We start from the raw sequence: 21,230 nt of genomic DNA, 5'->3' as shown, positions 1-21,230 counted from the left end.
ACCCTAATTTGATCCATATTCCTTTGAGAGGAGAAACAGTGTCTGGTACTCCTCCTTATTGACACAAGTGCCTGTCACAGTTAGGAAGACTTGAGAACAGAGATAAATCCTCACTGGATCTCTTGAAAACATGTGCATAAAAGAATGCAGCCTGTCTCAAGTGCCATCAGTAAGCTTTACTACTCTGTCAGATCCCAATGCAATATAACTTTTCTTTCAAATTTTAAGTCTATGTTACCTGGAGCTACTTTTGAGTGCCTGTGCTTCATCAAGTACCATATATTGCCACTTCACTCGCTGGAAATACTTCACATCCTGGACTACCAGCTGGTAACTGGTGATCACCACATGAAAGGGGGCATCCTGAGTATACAATGTCTTCTATAATAAAAAAAGTATAGATGATATGCACACATTGTGAAGAAGGAGTCTAGGCTGTTCGTTTTCACACTTACATTCCATAGTATCCACTGTCCTTATGCTCATCTACAAATGTGTCTATTTTTTCACAAGTTAATGTTTTAAAACATTATCTGCTTTAAATTCTCTACTTTATTTGCAGAACCAGAGTCACTTCCAGAAATGAAAAAGCTTAGATTTGGACTGATCAGGCAGCCCGTCGACATGTTTATATATAAAGGTGAAGCAAACAGATGAAAAAGATGGCACTCTCTGGTAAAAGCAAAGGGGCACTAATGTTACCTGACTCCAAAATTTCCTGATCACTTTTCTGTCATGGGGGTTTCCCCAGTATGGTAGCACCTGAAAACAAGTATAAAAAAATGTTATTTTCAATACTGACATTACTGAAATAAACTGCATACACAGCAAAGCAAAATCAAAATATTCTAAACACAGCTCCAACCCCTCCCCAAACACCCAAAAAGAATATCAGAGAAAAACTTCCTTAACCCAAAGGAAAAAAAAAAGCATATTTAGAAATAGCTTTTCACAAGCAAAAGTCTCAAGCAGCTGGTACATAATGCAAAAATGACAACAATTTTCTTAATGAAACCCTTAATACCCAGAAGAAGCTGTGCCCTTTTCTAGTTAGAACTTCTAAGAAAACAATACTGATACTTTCAGTATTGTAAGAAAGAAGCCTGCCCTAGGCTGTTAGCTGCTTTAGAAACTCACTTTTGGACATCCATGAATGATAAGCAGATTCATTTCCCTACTATTTAATTGCTGTCTGCTGCCTCTATCATTCTGGATCAACCATACTATGCTATGGACAAAAACTGAAGTAGTCTCTAGTGGAGTGTGTCCATAACAACTAAGGGTAAGCACAACAGCCAAAGCACCCTTGATTCTCTCTCAGCGCAGGATCCAGTTGACCTGTTTCCCCAGAAAAGAGCGTTAAGCTTAGTATCTAGTGTCAATGCAGTTCAGTAAAATGTGGTGACATCAACAGCGTAACACTGCCACCTGTTGTCTAATACAGAAACTGCTTAGGGCTGGGATTGAGAATAAAAGGAAAATGAGGTGCAGAAAAAAATCTCTTTAATCTTCCTGCCATCTCAACTAATAAACCCTAATTTTCTATACCCCCTCACAGAAGTGCATGTAGTTGGTATTAAACTAAGTTAATACTGAGTGTTCTGCCATTCTGAAAGAAGACTGTTAAGAGAGAGATGTCAGATTAGACAGGATAATTATTTTAGAAATTATACCATGGGACTAAAGAAATTCACCATTTATATTTCAATATAAGCAAATTAATTATACAGTTAGATATGACCAGAAGATGGTGTGAGTTCTTTGTGGCCAGTAAAATGTGACGGTGAAATTTTCCTCCATATTTTTCAACTTGTAAAAAGTATGAGTATTTAGAAAAATGAATATTTTTAAAAAATATATTTTTTTACTCTGAAAAGTTATACAATAAATTAGTTAATCCGCAAAAATAGCCACACATGTACTCTTTTCCTCACCTCCAAATTAGCCTTTCATTCCCACATACAAAACTAACTGTTATCTTTAAGAAAACTATTCCATACATACATTTTCTGTCAATTAATACCTGTTATTCTAACCCAGGTCTGACTTGGCTTTGGTCTATTCAGTGACCTCAAAAATCAATACGCTTAATTTATAATTAGGGATGCACCGATAAGGTTTTTTTGGCCAATATCAATGGCCAATTATTAACCAGCCATACTGGCCAATATTGATCTGATAGCTGAAATGCAGCTTGGCAGCTTGAAGACCAGCATCTGCCTGGTAAGTCTGTGGGGGTGAAGGGGCATGGGGGGCAGATAAAGGTCCCCACAGTGAGGGAGGGAGTGGGGCTGGGACAGGGGCAGTCTCTGCAATGGTGGCCAGAGAGAGCCATGGGAGACTCATCCAAGGCTGTGGGATGTGGGGAGGAGGCGAGTCTCACTGCTGTGCATGGCCCCAGAGGAGGCATGGGGGCATGTGACCCCCTGGATTTGCATGCAGGACAAGGGCGGGCTGCCCACTGCAGGCTCAGGGCTGGGGGAGCGAAGCGCAGCAGAAGCAGGGCAGGTGGTGGCAGCAGCGCTGGGAGAGGGGCTACAGGGTGGACTACAGGCACTCCAAAATTACCCATAGCCCCCCCTCCACCCACCCCCAGCACACCCCCCGCCACCCCCAGAAAGAGGCCAGCATAGCCCCCAGCCATGAGCCTATAGTGAGCAGCCTGCCCACAAACTGAGGAGGGACATGCCCCCTATGCCTCCTCCAGGGGTGTGCACAGCGGCGAGAGCCACACTATTTTCCACGGCCCCAGATGAGACATGCACGGCTCCGTCCCATGCCCCACCCCAACCAGGCAATGCTTACCTCTGCCTCAGCCCCACTCCCTCCCTCACTGTGGGGACCTCAATCTGTGCCCCTATGCACCTCTCCCCTCCCCCCAACAAGACTTACCAGCCAGACACTGCTCTCCAAGCTGCCAGGCTGCATTCCTGGCTGTGTACATGCTGCGGCATTTATCAGTGACATTATCCGCTACACCGACCAAAAAAAGCTGGCTGCCAATAATGTCAATTTTCTTTTTATCAGTGCCAGGCTGATATGGACCAATATATGAGTGCACCTCTATTTAAAATAACCCTGGGCCAATTTAAATACTTTGTCATCTCCTGTTAAATTGCTCCGAATAATCCCATTCTTATCACAGCCACCATCTATGCAAACCTCTTAATTTCTTTTGTTTTACCACAACCCAGGACTTCTCCAGCATCAGGAAGCTACTTAAATGTTTGACAATGACTCATGTATTTGATTCATAAAACTCCTACCACTCATAGCTACTACTGGTTTGTTTATCTTTAATTAAAATATTTCCTTAGCACTTGTTCAGTGATCTCAGGTTGTTTTTAAATTATCTTTTGCAGTACTCAAAATATTGTCCATGCACATATGGTTAGCAGTTGTTTTTCCATTAATCAGTAATTCTTTACTTTGTTGCCTTATTATTTTTCATTCAACAACCTAAGTTAGTACTTCCTAACTAATTTTCTTAATACACACAGCTCTGGGGCTCATTTTCCTTTAACAATGCTGAGGTTTTTTAGAATTCTGCTTCAGTCCACAATTTAATCCTTTGTCACTCAACTGCACTGATTTTGAACACTCCAAAATACTGACAAGAGACGATGTGTTAAATTCAGAAAGCAAACTCTTTCTTGCTACTGTGGCATATACACATTTTACAAGGGCATGCCAATTACCTTCTTACGCTACTGCACAATCTTAATAGCTCATTGAGAATTTATTAAAAGAAATATCTGTCCCAAATTAAAATGATATATTTTAAATCATAACAATTTAAGCATCAAATAACGTAATACTCCAGGAAGAAAGACTCAAGAGAAAAGGATCAGCTTCATTATACCTCTTCAAACTTAAAGCAAATCAGATCATTCAGATGTGGCAAATAACTTAATGGAACATGGAAGTTAAGTTTTGGTGAGCCAAAAGAAACACATTTCGTAAGCATGTACATTACCTTAAATTTAGGAACAAATCTGGCAAATTCCTGATGCCAGTTGTTGAGTGTAGAGGCAGGTGAAATTATTAAAAAAGGTCCCCAGATGTTTTCTCTCTAGAACAGGAAACAATGCCAAATTAACAAGAGAGAATCCAACAATTTCACGTAGTATTATGATTAATTAATGACAACACGTGTGCACAAGAGAGAGAAGTATACAAATTACATAACAAAGCTTCCTACCGGTATAGTAAGGTGGTGCACACCTACATTCAGCAGATTAAACATGCAACAAGGTCTGTTTTCAAACCCACAGTGTTGTTCCACCAACAGCCACTGGTGGCTTGAAAAATGAGTTCAAACTCTGACCCATCTCTAAACTTTGCCCAATACTGTTACTATATTTACAGCAATACCCAGAGAAAGCATTGTTTTGGAGTCAAGTACTGGAGGCCAGGGCCAGAGCTGCCACAGCCACTGCTACCTGGTGGGGCTAGGGTGGCTGGAGTGGCAGAAGAGAAGGTGTGCTGTAGGGGACAGGGTGCAGAGGAAACTGCATGGTGCACAGGGGACCTGTGGGGGGAACCATGCTGTGGCAGGGGACTTGCTGCAGCTTCTACTCTGGCCCCTACCCAAAACGTATCTTAGAAGCATTCAAATTTTATGAACTAGAACTCAGTTCAATCTCATGTTAAGTACACCACTTCTATCAAGTATGCTGATCATAAAGAATCTACCTACCTCAGCCAGATGTGCAAGCAGAGCAATACTCTGCACTGTTTTACCCAAACCCATTTCATCTGCCAGGATTCCATTGATACCCTGCAAAAAAGATCTGCATATGAACATCTCCACCACTTACAAACAGACGACTGTTAAAACACCTGTCATCAATGCAACGACCAGCAGCCCACTTTACAAGTCTGAAGCTTCCTATTCCTCCACCCATCGGTTCATCCCTCTTACATTTTCATCCATTTCTGGGCTCAATTTTTTTCTCAATCAGTCTGCTCTTCACAATGTAAGTGTAAACCATATTTGTGTTGAAAAGCAAGGCGGTCTCCAATTTAGAGACTGATCTAGGCATAAAAAATGATGAATGCATGGTATAATCCCCTCAGGCACAATTTAATTTGGGCCTGATATAGATATATGCAGTGAAGAATCTACAGGACAATATCACATGTACTTTATCTTATGATTTCTTAAAGAATTTAAGAGTACTGCTTGGTACTACATCATATTTTTTCCTTTACAAAGGCAGGCAACATATTTGAAATCTGAAATATTTCTACATCCCATAAATGATCTTCTAATTATTATTATACTTTTAGCCAAATTTTAGCTATTATACTATGAACTACAACAAAATTGCATTTTTAGAGACAAACTCAGTACTGATGTAAATGCCTGCAAGAAGTATTAATATACCTGCTCGTACAGGTTGGCCAGCCAATTCATGCCTTTCAACTGGTATCCTTTCAGTTTACCGTTGAAAATGGTAGGCTGTGGAATGTCCTCTCCAGCCCGAATAGATGGGTTTGCTAGGCTATAGCTCTCTCCAAAGCCAGTGCCAGATTTGTTGGCAGCTCGTAAGGCAGCTGCTCTACTCTCCTTTGCATCTTCATCAAATGATCTGGTCTAAACAAGGAAGGGAAAAAATAGGGGTAAGATACAAGACAAACTCGCACACATCAAGAACTTCACTGGGAAAAGGTCTTACCCTCAATGTTAACTCACAGTGATGTAAGTAATGGAAAACAAGCCTGTCTCCATAGCTTACACAATTTGTTTTCATCCAGTCCTCTGCCCTCCAGTTTCCCAACTGTTCACAAATGAACAGGGCAACATAATTAAATTAAAATAATTTTGGCATCCACAATTCAAACAGGGGTCCTGACAGAAGACTACTATAGAAAAGGCTGGTTTTAAGGCATCTACAATTTATTCCACTTCCCCTTCCACCTCATGCACTGAAGAAGTACACACCCGGGCCTGATGAATCTGGTAAGCATCTTCTGCATTCTTCAGAGCCTGGGCCTTGTAGTAGTTACTATCTGAAAACAATACCACATTGCAATTACCAACTCAATGTAACATCTGCATAAATTCCAATTAATTTACTGGAAATTACGCAAGGCTTCTTCAGGAATAATCCCAAGCACTGAAGTCCTCTTGGCATCATAACTGTCTGCAGGACTATGTAATTCACTTTGAGTGCTTCCCACACCCTACAGGAATTCTGCTACTAGTCTTACCATAATCTTCTTGGGTGATGTTAACCACTACTCCACCACCAATATCAATCTGCCTTTGGGTTGAGCTATCTTCCAACTTGCGCAGAATTTCCTCCTGTATGCCATCATGTCCAATATCTCGTTTGCGACTCATAAAATGTGCATATAGTTCAGTCTGTGTGATCAGGAAGTTAAGTTTTCGCTGCTGCCTCTTAGCCTGAAAAGAGAATTCATAGGACCAAAAAAGTGAGATAAGGTTTGATATTAAAAAAAAAGTAAAACACAAAAATGCAAGCCCAAATACCTATATTAAAGGTATGGCAACACAATTAATGGTTGCTAATTTACTTTACTGTGATGCTATAGGTGAACAAATATGCCCTGTTGAAAGGCTGAGCTGACGGTCTCAGATACACTGCTGTGCAAACATGGCTAAACTATTTCTGGTTTGGAGGCACTGTGTGCAGAGCAATGCTGTGCTTTTCAGCATGGCACTGCCTGGCAAGTTAAGTTAGCAGTATACACGAACCCTCACTATTCTCTTTTCTGGAAGAGTGAATAATGATAGTGATAACACACAAAATCCATCTTCAAGTAAAACAGCATCAGGGTGACAAGTTAAGAATGAAGTGCAACAGGCAGTGTTCAATATGATTTTGTTGTATAAATTCCATTTTTTTAGATCACATAAAAGAGTGCTATGGAAATACCGTGCATTAATCTGAACCAGAAGAAAGTTTTCATAAAATGCTTAAGAGGCATGAGTGAAGAATACGTAACAGGTACAGAAGTGACTAATGATATGAGCACAATACTGGAACAAGGTGCTCCAGAGTCCTAATCCCAGCTGGTAATGATTTTGTGGCCCTAGCTAGGCCACTGAACCTCCATGCTGCAAGTTTCCTCATTACCTGTAGAGGTGAAGAATACAAAGTCCTAAAAAACCTCCTGAGAGATAACTAGCTTTGCCTGAATCCAACCCAGAGCTGGCACTGAGTTCTGAGAAAATGATTTTAATGCTTTGTAGATTTTGCATATGATCAACATAAACGGATCACAGCAATATTGTCTGTCAATTATGTACGTTTTAAAGTCAATGTATGCAAAAATCTTGATTTAGACAGCTTCATTTCTGAACTTGATGAGGGGTCAAAAGTACAGACTATCACAAAAGACTGTCCACTAGAAATATGCAGCATTGAGCAATGTGCAAACCAGGCACACTATCTGCACTTGTCACACACACTTTAAATATTATCATCTGTAACCTATAATCCCTGCAGTTCAAAGATTCTGGTTATAGCTATCCAGTCATAAGAAGATTTTGGCAAATCATAAGACAGTAAAGCACAAGAAAAATCTCTTGAAAACTGCTGAGAAGTGGAAGTTTGTTCAATTTTAAAAATTCAAACTTAAGGTAGGGTTGGAGTGTTGCTGTAACTGTAATGGCCCCAAAAATGTAAGAGCAGTTGCACATGTGTGCGCCACAGCACCAGGCACTTTTTAAAAGTGCCCAGCACTGCAGTGCACGCATCTGTATAAATGGTGAAATGTGTGTCAGTGCTGAGAAAATGGTGGCGGCGCGCTTTTGAACTAAAACACATCAAAGGTGTTTTAGTTCAAAAGCATACTGCCACCATTTTCTGTGGGCTGATGCGCATTTTGCTTTTTATACAAATGTATGCAATGCAGCACCAGGAGCATCAGCTTGCATGCTCTGCAGAGTCAATTAATCAACACTGGCAATTAATCGAGTCTGCTCTGACACGCTGGATTTCCAGCATGTTGGAGCAGACAAAGATATGTGTATAAATGTCCTAAGAAGCAAGGGTCTTCTGTGAGATCTTTTACTGCACCAACTGCATAGCTGGGAGAGATACTGGACACGGTTTTGGGCACAAAGCATGACCTGAAGAAGGACACTTTAAGTGTCTTTACATGTGCTCTGTGGTAAGGGGGCTGCAAGAGCTGGTCTAATTAAAATGCCTGCAGCATCTTGTGAATTCAACATCCCATGCTTCAAAATGAGGGTAGGAGTGCTTTAACTAAAGCTTGTTCAAAGAGCTTTAGTTAAAGAGCTCCTGCTACTATTTTGAAGCATAGGGACGCTGAATACACGAGATGCTGAGGCTGCTGAAGCATGCTAAGTAGTATGATCCAGAAGACTCAATTAATGTCTAATTAGCATGAGTCGGAGCGGTCGTTAGGCATGTGTGTGCCCTTTGTGTCCAACAGTTTTTGTCTAACATCTCAACTACATAGCTGATCCAATAAAATATGTAACTCTCCCCCCCACCCCAAAACCCCCCCCAAAAAACACTTGCCTCAAACTTTTGGAGTCATTCCTACATTTCTTCAGTTCAGTCCTGACTCCTACCTGATTACCTATCAGCTGCCTATGGTTTTGATCCTACCTCTCTCATCTCTTCATCCAGCTTGCGCTGCTCCAGAGCTTCTTTTTCAGCCCGTTTGCGGTGTTCTTTTTCTACTTTCTCATACTTCTTCCAGTAAAGTAGCATTTCCTTGGTGAGGCGACGTGCCCGTGGTAGAGTTTCCTTACAGTTCTTCTGGGCTTGGATGGCAGCTCGACGCACCTCTCTCATGCACTGATGGGCCAACTGACATGGCATTACAGAGTTGAGACAGAAGAAAAAAACAGGTTTAAAATAACCACTGACAAAAGGCAACATTTTTTAACAGCCAAATCTTGCAAAAGAAATGCATGATTTTGGTTCCTAGGGTGTATCTATTGCTCATTAAACATGCCACACTGACAGACCTGAAGAATGCAGACTTTCTTAAAGGTTACAGAATTGACAGTGGCAGCTTTCCCCCTACTGTCCTCCCAAACTCTATTTGGAGACAATACCATTTTTATTCTCAGTGTCTAACTTGAAACTGCTTTTCTGAGACAGCCAAAAAGAATGCTATGGTAGTGTTAGAGCAATGTTGTATCCATGATGGCCCAGGAATTATGCAAGGCAAGGATTTTTGTGGGCAATAACTTTTATTGGACCAGCTGCATGGTTGGAATAAAATTAGACAAGCTTCTGAATGCATCATTCTTCGTTAGGTAATGCTGGATCCAGGGCTGGTCCAAACAGGGTCTGAAGACTAGCCCTACATGCTGGATCCAGCACACAAAGCCAGTTCAGCATGGATGCCATACACAGCACACACTGAACCAGCTCCACGTGCATGGGGTATGCAGGGAAGGAGTCAGAGCACGCACTGCAAGCAGCATCCATACCAGCCCAAGTGACCTGATGAAGAATATCTTGCATTCAAAAGCTTAACTTTATTCCAACTGTGCAGTTGGTTCAATAAAAGAAACCACCCTGAAAAATCCTTGCCTCTTGCAAAAAGAAGGCTAATAAATTTTGGTGACCTGGACAACCTGCTCACAAAATCCCACTCAGTTCAGTTAAAGCATGAGTGCCAAAAATACAGTCTGTGGGCAAGACCCAACACATGGAGCTATATCATCTAGATCGTAGAGCAGTTTATGGATCATGGACTGGCCCCACACACCGCATATGCTGGCCTTGGCCCTGTGCGCTAAGCCCATTTAGCACAGGTTGCGCACAGCATGGGGCCAGTCTGGAGTATGTGCTGTATGCAGTGCCCATACCTGACTGGCCCTGCAAGCTGGATCCTGGGCTGGTCCAGATCAGGCCCACAAACCGACGCTGGATCTTGGTGTGCATGGCTGGTACGGTGCAGGTGCCATATGCAGCACACGCCCCAGTCCAGCTTCATGTGCCATATGCCCCACAAAGCTAGAGTTGGCATGGGCTATATGCAGGACCCAGGGATGGTATGGAGTGCACGCTGCATGTGGTGCCTGCACTAGACCAGCCTTATACATTAGTTTGAAGTTGGTCCAAATCAGACCAGCCCTCCATGCCAGATCCAGCTCAAAGGGCCAGTCCAGCACAGGTGCCATGCACAGCACATGTACCAAACTGGCGTCACACAGTCACACCCCATGCATATGGTGTGCAGGGCTGTAGCCAGAGCATGCACTGCAAGCAGCACAGATAATCAAGGTCAGGGCATACACTGCATGTGGCACCCACACCAGACCAGTGCTGGGGGATGAATCCAGTACATGGGGCTGGCCTGCAGGCCTGATCCAGCCCACAGATCAGCCCTGCACCCCAGCCAAATGGGTTTGACACCCCTGAATTCAGGGATACCCATTTACTTTTGCTAGCTTCAAAGAAGGCCCTAGGAGCTGGATTTGAGACTACCAACAGTTACTAGTCACATTCCTACTTATACAGGGACAAATTAAAGACCTAGAGTGAGAGAAAATTTATAATGACAAAAACTTACATACTTCCATAAATGCTACCTTATTAGTAAAAGTCTAAAGACACATTACTGCATTGAGATTAAAGCAACATAGAAATTATGTTTCTTACACAAGGTATAATAAGCAAACACTAAAGCTGAACCCCTCTTACCTTCCTGCTGTTAGTTAAGAAGAGGTTGCGCGCTGAAGCTTTCTGTTTGTATGCCTGCAAGGAGACATTTTACATGACCAAGTAAGCAGTCTGGCTTAGTAACATTTTAGAAGCTACCTAACTAGCTTTGAATACATGTCTGCCCAACAGCCCCAATATTATATGGCCTTATATAATTAACTAAGTGGAATACTGCTTTTCTCTGAAGCTAAAGAATGGCTACTAAGGACATACTCATGCACTGCAACTGTTGAAGGATTTTTTAAAAATTAAACTTTTAAAAATATTCTGCTCTCTGAAAAGAGAAGACCAAGGTGCGGAATTTAAGAGCAGCCTTCAACTACCTGAGAAAGGTGGTTCTCCAAAGAGGATGGAGGAGCTAGACTGTTCTCAGTGGTGCCAGATGACAGGACAAGGGGCAATGGGCTCAAACTGAAGCAAAGGAAGCTGAGGTAACATATTAGGAAAAATTCTCTCAGTAGGAGGGTGGTAAAGTACTGGGACAGTCTACCCTGAGAGCAATCTCCATCCTTGGAGGTTTTTAAGATCAGGCGTGACAATACTGGGATAATACACTTAGCGATGGTCCTGCTTTGAGCAGGGGGTGGACTAGATGACCTCCTGAGGTCCCTTCCAACCCTAATTTTGTATGATTCTATGATAAATAATTTTTTTCATTGTGAAGAAGGCAAAATTGGTATTTGAAATGATGCTTCATTTTCTTTTACTGCTGAACAATGGCAATTCAGAGAAAAGCCTCACTTATGTCCTTTGTCTTTGAAACAACACCTAGATTTCTCCTGTTTTTGTACTTCTGCTATTCCTCCCTTTCTTTTCCCAGAGTCAGCTTTTCCCTTCTTTCAGTGGAGTTACACTCCTTTTGCTTTAAAATAAACTAAAATCTAATTAGCTTTTAATATATTAAAAAGAAAGCAGAAGGAAAAGCTGCAAGTTTACCAATCCCACCTGATGGATTATGGAATAACAGCGAGGCATCGGGTCACTTAATTCTATCATGCTGACTTCTTGATAACACAAATCCTCTATTTTACCTCAACTCTAGCATCCTCCAAATCAATTCAACTGGCCAAACTCACCTTTGGCAGTTCCTTTTTAACAATGCTAAGCCAGACTTTCCGCCGTCGAGCACTGAGCTGTTCAATAGTCAAGTGTTTTTTCTTGGACCCTGGTGGAGGTGCATCATGCGAAAACTTGGCAAAAACTTTGGTCTGGTGATGGTGGCGTCGTGGTGACTCCTCTGAGGAGAGTTCTTCTTCTCGTCTCCTTTTTTTCTTAACCTTTTTCAATTTGGCTGCATGGCAAAAAAGGTGACAAGATGAGGTTCTTTTCCTAGCACTTGTGATCCTCCATGTCAGTTCATGTATTCTGCCTAAGCCTGCCATACTAGCCACTTCAAACAAATGGGACCAAACATAAGGATTGGATCTATGTCTACCATATTTGGGACTACACATTCTTTATAAGCGACCCTATTTTCATCATGTGACCCTCAAAGAAAAACCTCTTACTGCTCAGCAGCACCAATTAGATCCTCTCCACAGATAAATGAACCTGCTAAATTAAAATATTTGGGATCTAGTGCAATACTTCCTACACTTGAATGAAGTTCTGTTTACAAATACTGAAAAGAACAAGATCACCATTCTGTAGCAGAAGTCTCAAATCAAGCAGTGTCATTTGAAAGAGATCTTAAATTCAGCGCAGTTACTAGCTGTTCAGACGAAACTAAGAGATGATTAGGATCAGATCATTAATACACATACTTCTGAGATTCTGCAAAGCCAAGTATGTTACAAGGTCCTGGGGGGAAAAACACGTGTAGTTGGAAGAATGTGCAGAAGAACAGAGAAGGAAGGATGCCCAAAATAACCTCCAACACATCTCAGACTTCCAGTAGTTGCATTAGTCAGAATCTGCTTTGCAGATAGTCTACAAACTTCTTTTCCTGTTTCCTCCCAGATTTTCAGCTGTTTGTCAGCTCACTCAAAAAAGGAAACGTGTATTTCCTGGCAAGTAAGCATTTGAGAAACTCCAGCTGAGAGGTGAGAGAAATAGTTCTATTTTAATTCACAGATAGCAACTTCCTATAAACTCCCCTTAGCTTTCAGACTACAGTCCCACTCCCCATAATTTCTTGCTCAGAAGAATTACACACATAGGGAGGGCTATGCCAAGTTCTTGGCAACATCTTAAGCTTTTCAAAGATGTACTATATTTACAAGAAAACTGAATGCAATGACAGCTATGGATTCCAAATCATTACTGAGTCAAGAAGCAATTTAAAGAGTAATCAGCTGCTACAGAATGAGGTAGATAGGTATAACAAGGAGGTCTGAACATATAAGTTGGAGCCAGAAACGTTTACTTTCCAATCACATTTTTCATACCAATTCTCCCTGGGAGCTAAGCAAGCCATAATATGCATCTTACGTTCTTTCTTTTATAAAAAGGGGTTTTACCTATTGTACTACTATTAAAAAGTGCTGAAGAATAATGTTTGTTAGGTGGATTGTAACAGAGAGCTTGGGGCCTTCTGTTACTTTATGGCAAAAGCAAACCAGGCAGGACACAGCAGTTGCAGGCTGCTGGGATAACAGGACAATTGAGCCAATTAGCAGGCAACCCAGGCAGTCTGCTGATGGGAAGGGGGCAGGGCCCTGGAAGGGTATAAGCCAGAGGTATGGGCTAGCAGGTTAGATTCTCCCTGGCAGCCACAGGGTGAAGAGCTCCCAGGCCGCTGGGTTTCTGAAGGGACTTGCAGTGCCACATCTGGATCCAAGTTCTGCATGGATCTTTTGTGAGGCTAGGGGAGCTCACTAGGATATAGCCCAGGGCTGGGAGGCTATGCTAGGTGAGGGGCGAGGGAAAGTTTTCCTTCTTAAAGGGGCAGGGGGCTGTTTCCCCTTTATGTTATGATACAACCAGGAACAGTCTCAAGACTCGAGTGACTGCTGAGCTGGGAGTAGGCAGAGACTGAGGCCACGCAGCCACACAGGGGCCAGGGGCAAGGTGCCAAAAAGGGCCAAACTAGACCTAGTGCCTCAAAGCCAGGTGCTATACAGTGGGCCAGGGCTAGAAGGCCTAGCAAGAGTAAAGGGGTGGAGGTTGAGGAGGGCAAAGCCCCAACCAGCGGACAACGTTACGGTAACACCCACGAGGCTTGAGGCGTGGTGTAGGGAAGGACTGAACCATACAATTAGCTTCTAAGGCTTTACGTGCCCTGCAGGGCATGGTCAACCAACAAGGTCTGGCAGGGGGCCTGAGACCAGAGAGGTCCAGCAAAGGGCCTGGGAGCAGTAGAGGCTAGTGGAAGAGGCCTCTGGGTAGCTTCTCTATTATTATTGTTGTTACATCCAGGCATTGCAGGCAAGAAGGAAAGGTGTCCTAGAGGCAGAATGGGGCATAGTTGCAGAGCCACCAGGGAGGCATCACAACCGTCCCTGGGACCCCAACATGCTACACGGATATACAATATGGAACAAATTTAGACACAAACTAGCTAGCAAGGCAGTGTATACTCCTCACCTTTTAATTTTTTCTCTTCTTTAAATTTCTTTTTCTTGGGCCCAAGGAGATGACGCTGTTGCTCGTAGTACGGATCATGTGTGGACAGCAGCCCTGCGCTGTAGTATTGGTATTGCTGCAACTGAAATAGAAGGAAGCGGAAAAGATAATGAAAATAAAGAAAACCCCAAAAGAAATTAAAATCTTGTCCCTAAAGTTTGGAAAATATGTATTCCTCAATTTCTAGCACTGATATTGGTTAAGACAAGGTGCCCAAAGTGAAGCCACTGGATTATATGCAATTCTACAAAACAATTACAGCTGCTCCACTGATAACAGTGGAACTGTGGCCTGTGGAGACTAAATGCAAGGGGCCACTGCTTGTACTGAACGAATTCTCATCGTTACAGTAAGCTCACTCTAGTGAGAAGGATATGGGCTGTGGAAGGGAGATGTACTGCTGCTAGTACACCTTTTTATGTAATACTGGGGGGTTCTTACTATAAGGAAATATAAAAAGCAGGCCAGCACCTTGCCTACTCATCTGGACCTAATTTAAGTTATACTCGTTTGGACCATATATTAGGTTGTCTTGGATTGCTGAATGGGATCTTTTCCTAGCCTGCAAAAGCTTAACAAGTTTTGCAAATACACTGAAGAATAAATATTCTACTGTATTACTATCCAAATATTGCACCCTATTTTAAAAAGGGGGGGGAATAGAGTAAAAATTGGGGTTCGCCACTGAGATAGTTACCTCTTTGTCCTTGCTGTATTTACTTTGATGCAGCTTCTTATACTTGTGCAATCGAAGCATATTGTGAAGCTCCTCCCTGGAAAGAGAAAATTCCTCTTCCTCTCCATCCTCATCGCTGGGTGAATCCGTGTCGCTGGAGTCATCACTCAGGAGAATGCTCTGACAAGAGTGTAATGATCTCTAATTTAACTACTTATGGACCCTACTTGCTGACTTCTTTACTCAGGCAGAATAGCTGCAGGATTGGCTCAACAACAATACTTTGTTCTTAGGTAATACCTCCTATCTGAACCCACTGAAAATAGATTTCCATGCAGGACAGTATTTCTCTTCTATGAAATGGAATATAACATCCATAGCAGTTTCAACACTGTTGCCTTTACTTATATCTGTATCAGATGCAAGACATCAAATTTGATGAACTCATGGCCTGAAGCCTAGATAAAGGTGGCTCCTAAAACAACTTCATTTTCAGTGGAGCTGGCTCCAGAATAAAGTTGTAAAAATGACTTAAAGCCATCATTCTGTGTTCTTCTTTCCATAGGCACAATGTTGAGATGGTCTCCAAATGTCCATTTCTTTGTTATGACTACAAGTTACTGTAGTTTGGATGCTGTATCAAACCTGCCTCACATTTTTGAATGCACTCATTACTAAACTAAAACATTTTTGGTCCTTGAGCCTCATCAGTTTAATCATTATTTTAGAAAAGAACAGAAACTAAATCCCAGGGCCAAGATGACCACAGTTCTGTTTTACATAGGTTCTTCTACTGCACATATGACAATATCTGAACACCTTTCAGTAGTGCAATGTGACTAGTATGTGTCATGTGCAGTCTCTCTTTCTTCCTCTGCCCAGAACAAGAACTGTGTGCAGTGTAACAATAGCTTTGTTAGAGCTTTGGAGGGACTTTTTGGGTGCAAATTAAAGCTCTTCTTGGCTCTCAATAACAGGGTATTCAAAACTTTTTAATAAGTAGTCAGTTTAATACAAAGCAGAAGACTGACAGAAAACAGGAGACCAAGATACTACAAGAGCAAATAAGAATTCAAAGTATCTTTCTCTTTTCAGAGAAATACAAAATGTTCACACATTACTGCACACATACGTACACTTTCCAAATACATATTCTATACCAGGGATGTCAAATGCATTACCTGCAGAGCTGGGTTGCCTAGCCTGTGGGACCTTCTGACGGTCTGGGAATTTGGGGGCACAGTGAGCAGGAAGAGGGCCCACCACCAAAATCTTAGAAAGGGAGGCCTGTTGGGTGACATGTGTTGGTAAGGAGGGGAGGAGATGGCTCTGTTAAACCTTACAGCCACCATTGCTGACATTCACCCCACTGCCACATCCTGATCCAGCCCACGAAGAGGGGTGAATATACCAATTAAGTTTATATCACATCTTCATAAGTTCTCTCCTGGAAAAAAATAATTCTAGTTTGGCTGGTCCAACAAGCACACAGTACACCTAAAAAGCAGGTGTTACAAAAATGGCTTTGAACTATTTTTATATTCCTCCTACCATGGAGCCGATACTGTGCCAGTTGGGTCCCTGATGTAAATTACACAAGCCTTCAAACAGCTGCTAATGGCCCCCAAAGCTATTCCTGCACCAGGGGCTGTTGAAGCATAACTGAGTCCTGGCTATACACTATTTTCATAGCTAGATGCCCTGTTCTAACACCCGAGAAAGGTGGTACAGAATTGCTACACGTCTCAATGCTAAGTAAAGATTTCCTTGGGTTAAGAAGGGCTTCCCCATGAGGTTGAACCTGCATACTTGAGGTCTTCTCTGTATCACTGGTGCAGTGACAGGAAGCCCCAATGCTCAGGAATGCTAAGGCCACTACACTTTCAACAGCTTTTCATTAAATTTTAAATTTTACAAAGATGAGGTCAAATCAAGTAGACTCTTAAGAGATACAGAGGGCAAAATGTAAGTGCACCACATGCAACTTCAATTTAGTAGATACAATCTAGTATTTGGGTGAAACATACTTGAATCAACAGTTACTAACAACTTCAAGTTTCTTTACAAAGTATTCAGAATTCGATAAGTGTAACAGGGACTAAAAATCATAGAATTCCTTTGACTTCACAACTCTGTGTGGGACCTACTAGTGGGTATGCTACAGCAGTTTTTGCTCACAGCTCCCCTTCCCTTTCAATAATCTTACCTTCAGCCACTTTCTACTTTTCTTCAGTTTGGAAAAGTTATACAGACTCCCTTTTTCTGACTTTGGCTCTGAGAAAGAAGAAAGAACATTTGTTTTAGAAAGCAGTCATTAGTTTATAATAAAAATGCAATCCACAGACCCAAGCAAGGATACTACTGTACTGCACTGGACCTCAAGCAAACAGGAATTCTGTCTGATGAACAACTTACCCGGCTGCAATATCCCATTGAGGGAATGTGCATTTAACATCCCCGAATTCCCTGCTTCAGAAGATTCCCCAAGCAACGAGTTTGGGGGTTCCTCCTTAACTTGCATCAGGGGACCCCCAGACTGAGGCAGTAAAGGATTGTCATCCAGTCCATCCTCACTTTCATCACTGCAATAAGAGTAATAAAACATGATCACAGCAAGAAAGAAAGACGCTTAGAATCAGGGACAATTTGCAACTGCAATACGCAATTTTCTTACAGGCTAACACTTATACAGGGGATTGGGAATTAGGGACTGCAAAGGTTTCTATATGTATGCAATAATTATTTAGCCACTGCTAAGTTTTTTTCCATGAATTTGGCAATTGTTTTGTATTTTGACAGCATTATCAACTTATTAAAAGAGCTTAACAAATGATCCAATAAAAACAGAAATGCAACACACATTGAAAGATGGAGGTATCTTAAGAAAATAGGAAGAAGGGTGTAATGCAATTTAGTTTGAATAATTTTGGAAAGGAATGTTGTAGAAAAATCAGGCTTGACGGATGGCCACTATGCAATTAAAAACTCTGAAGATCAATTCTCATAACTTACATATGATACTCTTTATAGAAATTGCACTTAAGGCAAGCACTGCAAACGCCTCTGCAATATACTTGCTGTGCTATATAGGGAAACACATCCAGCGCTCTGCTGCAAATTTATGGGCCTCAATAAACACTATTGTTTCTCAGACACAAACACAGTGAAGCAATAAAACAAGACAATAATCACATTATACACAACATACCTTCAAATATATCATGGGACCAAGTGGCAAATTTGGTTAGGTAGAGTTAAAATACAGTAATAGTCCCAAGTTTGCCACCCTCTCAAAGGTAAAAGTGAAAGTTCACTCCACTATCACTCTGAGTCACCAGCTGAATCAGTTTGTGAAGTGTTCATTTAGCTTATCACTCACTGAATTTTTTCTTGAGAAGTCTAAGCCTGAGCACAGTTTTTCTGATCTCATCTCCCAGCAGCTATGCTGTGTTGGGAAACAGGAGGAAGGGTAGCAGGGATTGGCCTCACCCTTTGCCAAGTCTGGAGCACTTTTCTTCTCCAGGTCTTAATGCATATATGTCATGGCTGCTCTCAGCTACCCACTCACCCTAGCTTCAGTGCTGTGACCCCTATTATTGAAAATCCATCGTCTCTGGAAGGAACTTCATACTTGGGGATTTGTATCTTAATACTTATATTTGTTTCCTACCACATGTTTCTTTATCTGGCCACGGTACAGAGATGCTACAGATAGTTAAAATCTAACTTTGCGTAAAATCAACTTAACATTTAATAAATTCAGCCTATTTTTCACAAAACTGGCAAAAAGAATCATCAACCACTGAACTATAGAAAAGGTTTTGAAAGACTTTGATAATTTGCATCTGGACTAACAATGCACTGGAAAGGGTACCTAGAAAAGTTGTGGAATCTCTTGTGCACGCAGTTTAAGAGCAAGTTGGACAAATACTTATCTGGGCTGGTTTAGATGAGTATGCTCCTTCCTTGAGCTGGGGGTTGGACTAGATGACTCCCTGAGTTCCCTCCTATTTTTCTATGTTTCTATAATGTGTCAAGTTACCAATCAATATAAGATGAAAAGACTGCAATATAAAACTTTAAAATGCAGAGGTCATACTGGATAATTAACCCTTTACTGCAGGGTTACTCAGAAACAATATTATATAATCTTTATTTTCCAGGTGTCCTATATCTAAAATAGGAAAGATTTTGATACCTGGATATGCTTCTGTTGAAGATGGCAGATGTCTGTCGGAGAAACTGATCCAGTCGTAGAGCTTTTTCCAGATATTGCAGATAGAGGGGCTTTGCCAGCTCTGTGCAGCTGCCATCCTCCGTGGCACCCAGCTCTGAGGCCATAGAACAAACCTCTCCTCATGCACAGATGCCTCCAAACACACAGCTGCATGAAAACAGAGTGCACTCATTATCATCACCTCCCTAGGTAGGGTTAAAGAGAAAAAACTAAATGAACTGACGGAACCTACTATGCAGGCTGGATAAAAATCAACAATTTTTTTAATTTAATCTTTTTTTTTATTTTAAGATGCTTTTTAAAAATAATAAGCCCATATATAGTTTTAATGTAAGATATGTTAAAGCTCAAAGATAGCATCATAGAATACAGATTATAACTTCTAATTACATACCATTTGAGACAATATATTAAAGTAGCCTTTTTAGAAAAGTTGTATAAATAGGTCACAAGACTATGGACTATATTAGGGGCCCAATCTTACAGGGTTCCCAGAGGCTCCTCTATAGATTAGTAAATATTAAAGAAAACTAGAGGTGCACCAATATATCAGTCCCATATCATATTGGCACCAATATAAGGAAAATTGACATTACTGGCAATCAGCTTTGTTTGGCTGATGTGGCCAATAATGTTGCCAATAAATGCTCGGTGCATGCGCACAGCATGCAGGTGGCCAGGAGTGCAGATCAACAGCGTGGAAAGCCGCATCTGGCTGGTAAGTCTGTTGTGGGGGAAGGGGCGGAGGGGAGGGAAGGGGCATGGGAAGAGTGGGGGGTGGGCAGATTGAGGTCCCCACAGTAAGGGAGGCAGGGAGGGGGGCTGGGGCAGGCCTTGCACAACCAAGGCAGGGGCAGAGCTGCAAGCAGCTTGTCCCGGCAGCACGGGAGGGAAAATAGGGTGCTGCTCCTGCCGCTGTGCACAACCCAGGAGGTCATGAGGTGTTTATGCCTCCCAGATCTGTGTGCAGGGAAAAAGCAGGCTGCTGCTGTGGGCTGGGGGCAGCGCCGGAAGGACTGAACCAGGCTGTGCACTGATCTATCAGTGCCATATCAAATCGGCACTGATAAAAGGAAAATTCTGATATAAGCTTTCGGCTGTTTTTGGCTGCTGTAGCCAATAACATACTGATAAATAAATTCTGTCTTCTGGCTAGTGCCCTCAGACGCTGCATGTACACAAGCAGTCACAGCATGCACACAGCCAGGAGCACAGCTGGGCAGCATGGAGAGCAGCGCCCTGCAGATAAATCTTTGGAAGGGAAGGGGTGTTGGGGGGGGCAGACTGAAGGCCCCACGGTGAGGGAAGGAGTGGGACAGGGGCAGGGGCAGAGGTAGGGGCTGGAGCTGAAGGCACTGCCTAGCCAGGGCAGTGAATGGGCCCCAGGGCCGAGATTGGGAAGAAGCTGCAGACAGCTCGTCCAGGGGGTGCAGGGCAGGGGGGCAGATTTGTGCATGGGGCAGAAGTGGGCTGCCCACTGTAGGCTTGGGGCTTTCCATCCTCCTGCCTTTGCCCCAGGAGTCACTCGCTGGCTCCATGTCCCCTGCCTGTCTGGCGGCAGTGAGCTGTGCCTCCCACCGCCAGGCAGGGGACACAGTGTGGCCAATGCATGGCTCCCAGGGCAAAGGCAGCAGGGTGGAAAGCCCCAAGCTCACAGCAGGCAGCCCGCCTCTGCCCTCGCCTTATTTAGCTCCACTCCTAAAAGCAACCCCGCACTTAAAAATAAATGTAGGTATAATAGTTATGATAGTAGTGAGAGAACTTATTTGTATAGCATCATTATTTCAAATATGCACAGCATCTTATTTAATCTGAAAGAGCTACTTATGACTTAAATATGGCAACATTCAGTTGTAAGTGAATTTGTTTAAGCTTGAACTTATGTCTGCTCAATTTAGTCATTGAATGTAGCAATATTTTGATACAACTATGGAGGGGATAGTCTCCCCCGAGATCTTGTGTTACATAAAGCACACAACACAAGCCCAAAGAATAATTTTGAGAAATCTTGGAAATGAAACAAATATATATATATATTGAAGGTTACACAAGCAGAACTAGCATTTAG

The 21,230-nt window shown here is 42.3% G+C and overlaps 1 protein-coding gene across 2 annotated transcripts in view; it reads right to left on the bottom strand.

Moving 5' to 3' along the window:
- INO80 (INO80 complex subunit) overlaps nt 1-21,230 on the bottom strand; it is a 115,320-nt gene that overhangs the window by 78,481 nt on the left and 15,609 nt on the right. For both annotated transcript variants that reach the window (XM_019551613.1, XM_019551611.1), the window contains 15 exons: nt 19,124-19,309; nt 17,341-17,507; nt 17,132-17,199; nt 14,947-15,105; nt 14,211-14,331; nt 11,762-11,976; nt 10,665-10,718; nt 8,610-8,813; nt 6,217-6,412; nt 5,948-6,015; nt 5,390-5,599; nt 4,700-4,780; nt 3,977-4,072; nt 703-762; nt 239-381 (listed from right to left, as the gene is read on the bottom strand). In XM_019551613.1, coding sequence (XP_019407158.1) covers nt 239-381; nt 703-762; nt 3,977-4,072; nt 4,700-4,780; nt 5,390-5,599; nt 5,948-6,015; nt 6,217-6,412; nt 8,610-8,813; nt 10,665-10,718; nt 11,762-11,976; nt 14,211-14,331; nt 14,947-15,105; nt 17,132-17,199; nt 17,341-17,507; nt 19,124-19,266 — 1,985 coding nt within the window. In that variant the 5' untranslated portion in view covers nt 19,267-19,309. The remainder of the gene's footprint in view (nt 1-238; nt 382-702; nt 763-3,976; nt 4,073-4,699; nt 4,781-5,389; nt 5,600-5,947; nt 6,016-6,216; nt 6,413-8,609; nt 8,814-10,664; nt 10,719-11,761; nt 11,977-14,210; nt 14,332-14,946; nt 15,106-17,131; nt 17,200-17,340; nt 17,508-19,123; nt 19,310-21,230) is intronic.

This window comes from Crocodylus porosus, unplaced genomic scaffold (assembly GCF_001723895.1).
Source record: "Crocodylus porosus isolate Cpor-Errol unplaced genomic scaffold, CroPor_comp1, whole genome shotgun sequence".
Classification (NCBI taxonomy): Eukaryota; Metazoa; Chordata; order Crocodylia; family Crocodylidae; genus Crocodylus; species Crocodylus porosus.
This window is presented reverse-complemented; position numbering and strand designations above follow the sequence as displayed.